Source organism: Acanthaster planci, linkage group LG12 (genome assembly GCF_054643075.1).
Source record: "Acanthaster planci isolate LZ-2023a linkage group LG12, COTS_SCS, whole genome shotgun sequence".
Classification (NCBI taxonomy): Eukaryota; Metazoa; Echinodermata; class Asteroidea; order Valvatida; family Acanthasteridae; genus Acanthaster; species Acanthaster planci.
In genome coordinates this window covers 4942140-4950869 of record NC_141788.1, presented here as the reverse complement: position 1 = coordinate 4950869, position 8730 = coordinate 4942140, and the positions used below count along the sequence as shown (strand labels likewise).

Below are 8730 nucleotides of genomic sequence, written 5' to 3'. Positions count from 1 at the left end.
GTATTGGAAAACGGCCCACATGTCATTCTGCAGCCACGAGGGATATGTATACATGTCTAGCTAAGTCAGCTGGCTTCAGGTTAATTCAGCAGGAAATTCTTGCACCAGTCTATGGGAAGGGCTTCCATTATTAGTGCACGTACATGTACTTTACGAGCCGCAGCCGTAATTTAAGGCCACGTCTGTATTGCTTGACCCCCCTTGCAAATATGCTGCCACAGACGACATGATAAATACCCTCAATTAAAAAAATCCAAAAAATGTTTCTCGGTTGTTCTAGACACACATTAAATTAAAGCCCATTTCCTCATCTGTCAGTTTTCTTTCTGTTGTTACCCGCCTTACTGATGACTATGTTTAAGGATACTTCTCTTCCGAGATCCCCCCCGCTCAAAACAATCCTGAAGCCCGGCAAATAGCAGTTTCGAAAATTGACCATGCATCGCAGGATAGCGCTTCCTTTCCTTTGTTCAACAAAGCATATGCAATCCGCAAATCACAAGAAAATGCTGGAATAGAGAATTAGCATGGCAATGTGTGGCTGCTATGATTGACTGGCCTGCAAGTGTTTGATATCATTTCTTCATGCATAGTCTCTGCTATATGGTATATATACATAGTCTCTTGATCGTCTCCGTTATATTTTTGAAGGCTTTTACAATTTTTGGAGAGATTTTTTCTGTATTTTAATGCACTTATATACTCAGGTTAATTTTTCTTACCAACTGTGACCACAATAGAAATAAGTTACTAGAACTTTTTTTGACATTCCTACTATTTCCACTTATTGGGAATTGTTGAGCTTGCTTTTCTTTAATTCATTTTTGTGGAAATAACAATATATGTACTACTAAATACTAACTGAAAATACAACCCTGTTTAAAATTAGGCCTAATGGGACAAATATCCATTTTGAACGAATTTGAGGTAAAACTCGAAATCCAATCAAACGGGTGATATTTCTGCCGCCCATACAAGTTGTAAAATGACAGTGATCTATAAACCGCTTCAGAACAAACAAAATGGCCTTTTAATTACAAGACAGTCAGCTCTGGGATGCAAGTTCCAAACAGGTAATTGTCATCGGCTGGCTAGTGGCTTAGTTGCTTGATAGCCGTCGCAGATAATAAATGCAAACAGAAAGGGTTTGCTTTAAAAGGCAATAAATGATTCTTAATAATTACCACGACAGTTCAGCTTATTTTCATGACAACTGATATTTAAAAAGTATTTGAGATGAATTTTAAAAAGATATCTGCGTTCGTGCCTGTGCTTTCACCGTCAATTACGCGTAAAAACCCGGTAGTTAACCGCTCCATTACTCTTTGGCAATGAAGTTGTTTAGTTCAAGTACTTGTACATGTATTTGGAGAGTGTTTTGAGCCACAATCTGTACAGAATTTGAAAACGACTCAAAAACTTAGATCAGTCTAAAAGAATATGCAACACAGCAACCAATGTCAGAAAATGTTTCGATCTATATCAGGCGTTCCATATGGGCTTCAACTTGCAGGGATGATCTTAGGACATGTATCAACTGCGGCGGAACGGTTTTAAAGGTGGGGGGGGAGCCCCGGCCATTAGACTGAAACAATTATGAAGTTGCAATGTACCTTCAACGGCTAGCAGGCCTGTGAAGTGTGGCGGGGGGGGGTAACAGTTTACTACCTTTTCAAAGGTAGGGGTAACGCCCTCCCTCCCCCGGTTGCGCCGCCGCGCCGGTGACATGTAGGCTTTACGGAATACGCAATCCGGCCCTGAAATTTGACAGACAGAGCGGTCACTGCTGCGGGATACTCGATAGAACGGTGTTACATTTGTTGCAGGGTGGATACAAGTCATCCACTCAGGAAAAGGGTAAATTGACACGAAGTTTGTCGTGAAGCATGTTGTCTAGCTCTAATCCAATGTGCTTTTTAATTCTGAAGAAAAGCAGGCTATCTCAACACAATCCATAATCGAACAAACGACATGTATCTAACTTTCGTCTGGGTTTAAATCAATTATGTTATTTCAGATCGTATCGGTTATATTCAAAGCACTTCAGTTACCAGGAAAAAATACTTTTATGACATATATACTAGAAATAATCAAACCAATATAGAAGTTGCACAGTTGACTAAAGTGATAATTGATAATGGATAGTTGATTACGTATTAACTTCAGTAAATTATTAAGCCATTTATACTTTTTCCGGTAGGCTCTCCTGTTCAACAGGCTGTTGGTTACACACCATTAAAACGTACATTTTTTTCAGTAATTTGAAATTTTCAACGTTAATAAAACAGCCGTTATTGAATTCACTGACTAAATATATCAGATGAATTTAAAAAAACACAAAATCACTGCTGAATGGTACTGTGCAATGAGATCTACAGATTTACTTATGGCAAAATTCCTTGTAACCAGATAGCGAAATTACGGTTGCAGGATGGGGAATGAAATGAAAGAACTTGAAGCTGATATATGAAATCTGTAGGAACAAAGAATGGCCAAAGCACAAATATGTTACAAATAACTGTAGTTGTTATCATATTTAGATTTTAAAAAAGCTTAACAGCAAAAAATTGCTAAATCCAATGGCAGTTTGCAATCACCTGTAAAAAGTATCAAAATGTACTATGCAAGATATTTATTTCCCTGAATGTACAGGATTGAAAAATTCAGTTTACAAAAGAAAAAAACTCAATCAGACTCAATTATATCCCTGAAGGTATAGGATTAAAGTTTTCAGTTTATAAAAGAAAAGAACTCAATTAGACTCAATTAATTTCCTTGAATGAAGAGAATTAGAAATGTCAATTTGTTCCCAACGTTATATTCAAAGCTCATTTCCATGGTGACAACAGTACTGAATGTCCTGCTCTCCAATTTATAAAAAGCTTAGATAAACAACTGCGTATGGAATATCCTTACAGAACTGTCAATTTCCATTTGGTTTTAAATTGGGGATTAGGGGGAAAAACATGAAAAATGAAAACACATAACAAAAGTTGAAAACTCATTTACATAATACATACATGTATTCCATTCTTGCCACTGCAATTTCAAATTGGAATGTAAAAAGCTTCTCTCACAGTGCCTGCTGTTATTCCCAATCATGGAATCAATCCAACCATTAGTTAGGACCATCCCAGAGGTAGTGTTGTTGAGTTTGCCCAACTGCTACAACACATAAGTTGGGATTGTCCAAAATGGGAGAATCTAAACATATCATGTCTAAATTATAGTTAGGACAGTTGGGCAGATGGGTGTAGTTGGGACAGATGATATGGTTGGTGTCTAACATCTTAAAAAACAGAGGTTGCCTTGATATCTCTGAGATTCTTCAACAGTAACTATCCTATTAATGAATGTATGGACATCATAATATTTTTCCAGGTGGGGGCTAAACTTTTTTTCCCAGGGGGTAAAAATTTTTTTTGGGGGGGGGGGCAAAGCACTCATTCGCAACGAAATGCTACAACGCAACACTAGAAAGGGGTCAATTTTAGGGTTTTGGAAATCTTTTATAATTTCTATTTTTTTTTCCTTTCTTATTTTTCTTTATTTTTTTTCAAGTGGTCCCCTTTTCCCCTCTCCAGCAACTCCCATGGCTAGAAGTTTTCTACTCCCTCATGCGAGATCTGAGTTTGGGCTTGTCCTGGGAGCAGGCTGGTGGTTTCTTAGCTCCTTGGTATGTGTCACAGATCAACTTCTTCAGGTTCATTTCTGCTTCGTTTTGAATTTTCTCTGTGTGCACCTGGGGATTGAAGATAAAATGAAAAAAAACAACCTCCAGACTTTGGTTCAAAGAAGGAATTAAGATGGTCACCCTTTGTGGCCAAGGGACGAAAAGGATAGGTTCAACTTGGCAAGACAATTGCAAGTCAGTTAAACGGCCAAAACAGTTCTCAGGAAAACAAGGTGAAAAGTGTTGGTGGAATTGTTAACAAATGTCATGTGATAAATGGAAACCACAGTCATGAAGAACAATGGGAAATATGGGTAGGGAAGTGGAAACACAGCTACATTCTGACTGAAGATAGTAACTTTGTTGACTAGGCAAATGACATCAGCTAAAATTGAAAGCAATAGTCTGTAATAACGGACAGATAAAAACAACTCAAAGGTTTTAAATTACATGTTGATAATACAATGTGACTTGGGGGATCGTCCTCAGTCACTTTTTTTTCACCTTTCAATCCTCCAGATATCTTGCAACAACCATTGTGAATTCATCATCATTAAAAAGCTACAGTATTTCTGAAGCAACTGAAGCTGATCTGCCTTAATTCAAGTTCCCTTTTTTCACGGATGAAAATTCAAAGACAGATATCGCTGAATTAGCAAGTGCAGCCAAATGCCAAATTTCATCAAAAACTACAACATGAATTAAAACAAACACAGAACTTACTCCATTGAGTGTGACCCACGGCACATACTGATGAGGGGGCTTCAGTGCATCTGTCTTGATGGCCATCTGATGCTCCAATGCATTCCCTAGGGAGCCATTAGCACATGCAAACACCTGCTCTGGATTCACCTTCATCTTCTCCATACACTTAATGGAAATTGAAAATGCAGAAACAGCTCCGTGTCAAAGTTTCTATGTTGCAAAGAGGACCTTGGTCTCATTTCTAAAGGCCCGAGCAAATAGACGGATTTATGAGATTACTCAGCCAATTGTGTCTTCTCTCTAATAAGTTGCTGTGGGAGATTGTTTAGAAAAAGGGGCTTCCAGTCAAAGATTTCATCAGGACTAACTGATTAATTGTTCCCAACAATATTAAAAGAGTCTCGTTCCAGAAATATGGTTATCCATGCAAATTTTTAAAAAACCGTCAACTACCGAATGCCAGTTTTTAAAAATGGTGCTGTGCAGTTGTAATATATTATTTGAAAAAAAAACAAACTCAAAGAACAGAACACTTTCTATGGCCTTGCATGTATGTCAACCCTGTGAGTTTCCTCCAATCCTGTTCGAGCACTTCAAGCAGTGTCCCATTATCTTCTTGCAATTCTTTCAATAAAATTTTTTTAGGGCACCGATTCCTTGTGACTCTTAATTAAACCCCACAAAACACATTTGAAAATTTGGCATTGTCATGTATATCACTTCCATGACTAACACTCATCAATGATGTCAGCATTTTAGACTGTCCTTCGCCTTTCTTGAGTACAAAGCTCAGTGCATAAACAGGAAGCACATGGTCATTGAAGGGCACAAATTTTCAGGTCACTGGCTTCCCCCAAAGTTTTTCTTAACATTGAACATATATTACAAACCGTGGCACTATTGCCTTTGAAAAAGTACAGTGGACTTCTTCTTACAGCATGTAAAGGCACATGTGGTAGGTTTACTGAAACAGTTTGGGCACTGACTTTTTAAAATGCTACAATTGAGTACAGTATTTGTGCTCCTGAGAGAAGTACATGTAACTTTTCTACAATTGAGTACAGTATTTGTGCTCCTGAGAGAAGTAAATGTAACTTTTCTCAAGTGCATTTGTGCCAAAAATGTTCAATTTGAGGTCTTTCTTCAAGTCCAGTCTCTGGCATTTTGTCTTTTCAATAAACTTTGATTACATCAAACCTACGTGGGCCAATATCCACTCTTTTCCAATTGGTTGTAAATACAATTGTAACAAACTTAAAACAGTACCCAAATATTTGACTTTGACACAAATTAATATACATGTATGTGGTGTAACCACAGCACATAGAAGATATTAGCGTAACATTAAGTCAAAACTAGCTGTCTGAATCTGTTCCTTGCCATGAAGGACTTTACACAAGTAACTGGCAGCAGAAAAAACATTGTTAGTAAACCTATCTTTATTCAACTTTACTTACTTCCCTTGCATAGGTAACAGGGTCCCGCGAAACCTCCATGCAATAAATTGTCTGGAACGCGGTTTGGAAGGGGGCAAAGTGCAGGATGCATGTCTCCAATACATTGCCACGGCATTCCTCCTGCCCATGCTGGCACTGAAAGACATATTTAGAGCCCTCCCTTTTCTCCTGAAATGTGAAGAGCCAGGAATGATGTAAGTATTTGTGAAATGGGTGACAGCTAACAACAAGGATCTGTGTCACACAGCACCGAGCTAAGCTCACAAAATGCTGAAAACATCTGCTTAGCAAATGTCATGGTTTGCATATAGCTTGTGACTGACTTTTTTGTTTTGCTTAGCTCTATGCAATGGGATTCAGGTTATCACTAAGCACCTTTTGGCAAGGGAAACTGAGACCTTCTGTTGGGCCTGCTCAGTCGATGTGCCTCACTGGTGTGATTGTGCAATCTCTGCACGAATGCTCAATCTTGCTGTTTGACCTTTCCAAACAATTGCATTTTCTTTTTACTTCATGAATATGGCAGATGATCCTAAAAAACAGGGTGAGCAATAAAGAATTGACTGATAATGCAACATGATTATGCAAGCATGCCTTTGAATTTGATTTGCCTTTGAAGGTTTGGCGGAAGAGAAGAAGATAAACTCTGGTGCCTTTTCCAAAAGGGACAAGGCTTTTTAAACATAGAGCACACCTCTGCATTTCCATACGGAACCATGGTCAGGTTCATGATTTCACTGACAGCCATGTATGCATCATGGAGTTGGCCACTGATGAACAACTGGCAGTCTGGGCAATACGACTCATAGTACAGGGTGAAGTTAACCTTTGGGGCATCTTTGACTGGAGATTGCCATTCTGAACATTGCTTAACGACCTGAAAATGGTAAAGTAAACAGTAAGAACATATCCATAAATTGCTTTGTTCTCTAATAGCCATGATAGTGATGTAATGTAAACAGTGACACATGTGGTTATCAGGAGTTGACTACACAAAGTCCAACACAAACACATTAAAAAAAAAACAAGTGGCATTCTACTTTACAGACTACTCCTCTTTCATATGATAGCTAAAAGATAATAAATCTTTAAAACACACAAATGAAAAAAAACCAAAACAGAGAGACATTTTTAAATGGTAATCTAGAAACAAACAATTCTCCATAATTTGGTTACAATTCAGACCTTTCTTCCAAAGCTTCTTCCAAACAAAACACTGGATTTAATTTGAGATCAACACGCACAAAGATTCTCTATACATCTCCATGTACAATTCTTCCATATAATTAACTTTATGCTCCAAGTGAACTTAAACAAAGATTTCACAGTCATGCTGTTTCAATTACATTCGAACTAGTCTGATTAACCTGGACCCTAAAAATTGCCTTTTTTAACATTTGGACATGGTCGGTCGATAGTATGGTCCAGGTATCTTCCATAGGCTTTTGCTTCCCTTAATTCATTTCACTCAAAAAAGCCTGTACCCCAAATCAAAATTCTCCGAATTCACCTCCCAAACAGTCCTACCTTAAACTGTCTGATGTATCCGGCTTAGGATCAAGTGAGAATTGGAAATTCCAATAATGATGATAAGGTTTACTCACACTTGGGAAGAAAAGAAAAATGTCCCCTTTCAAACAGTCTTGTCGTCGAGCGCAATGTCATCCTCCTGTTCAAACAGAGATTTAAACTGTATGTTAATGACCTGGAGATGGCATCACAACGCGCCAGCCTAGTGGACCATTCACAAAAAGCATGCCATGTCGGCACACGAAGTGCTGACAACTGATTTTTGAGGGCCGCAATAAACAATGTACAGCTTCGATATGGTCACAGCCACCAAACTTAGCACTGTGCCAACACAGCATGCTTTCTGTGAATGGTCCGCTAGGCTGGCGCGCCCTGACGTTGTCTCCAGGACATCAACATATAGTTCAAATTGCTGTTTGAGGAAAGATGGTGTCTTCGAACTCGTCTACAAGAGCATTTCCAATCTGAAGGGGAATCGTTCTTTTATTCCCATATTTAAGTAAACCATATTATCATTATTGGAATCTCCAATTCTCACTTAATCCATATACGGGCACATTAGGCATTTTAAGGACAGTTTTAGAGGTGAATTCAGAGGATTTTAAGTGACTGGGGTTACATGCCATTTTGACAGAAATGAATTAATGGAAGCCAAAGCCTATGGAACGTATTTGGACCCGACCATATCCCAATGTTAAAAAATGCGATTTGTAGGGTCCAGGTTACTTGGACTACATTTGAACCATATCCATTCCTAGCTAGTTTGCGTAACTCAAGTACTGAATGCTCATGACAGATGGAAATGCGCACCTCAGTACCTTTGCATAAAATTCAATTGACAAGTAATTGGTACTTAAAACAACTTGTTACAAAATAAAACTCCGTTATGACCGCTTACAAGCAGATAACAAATTCTTAAATTTTCCAATGTATCAAAAATTGGTACACTTCAAACTCACATGGCACGATTCAGCAATTTCTGAAGAACTGCACCACAATTCTGGTGGAAACGTGCATGACATCCCACGAGCCGATTGGGTCGCAAAGACAACTAACAAAACAGCAACGGTGGACCGATATCCCATCATGTTTGCCAACAAAAAGAAATCAGTTTTTTTTTTTCAACAGACGAAATCAACTGAATATGCACTCATCACCGACGCGTTGACAGAATGGCAAACGCCCGGCGTTCGGCCCAGTTTATAATGATTCGCGTCATGTGATAGCTTTTGTAGTTCATGTGATAGATCAATCATGTGACATTTCATCAGTCACGTGGCAGAGATCTGTCAGCGGTCAGTCACCGTGCTGTAAACTTGTTAAGCGCTAGATGGAGGGCGCTGTTTGCATTGACCTCTTAACAAT

General features: G+C 38.6%; 1 protein-coding gene across 1 annotated transcript; it reads right to left on the bottom strand.

Moving 5' to 3' along the window:
- Nucleotides 1-1889: 1889 nt before the first annotated feature.
- Nucleotides 1890-8570, bottom strand: LOC110989391 (gamma-interferon-inducible lysosomal thiol reductase-like). The gene is made up of 5 exons (XM_022253752.2): nt 8325-8570; nt 6530-6712; nt 5836-6003; nt 4397-4543; nt 1890-3742 (listed from the first exon to the last, which is right to left on the bottom strand). The coding sequence occupies exons 1-5, from the start codon at nt 8451-8453 to the stop codon at nt 3608-3610; spliced, it is 762 nt and encodes a 253-aa protein (XP_022109444.2). The 5' UTR covers nt 8454-8570; the 3' UTR covers nt 1890-3607.
- Nucleotides 8571-8730: the final 160 nt, after the last annotated feature.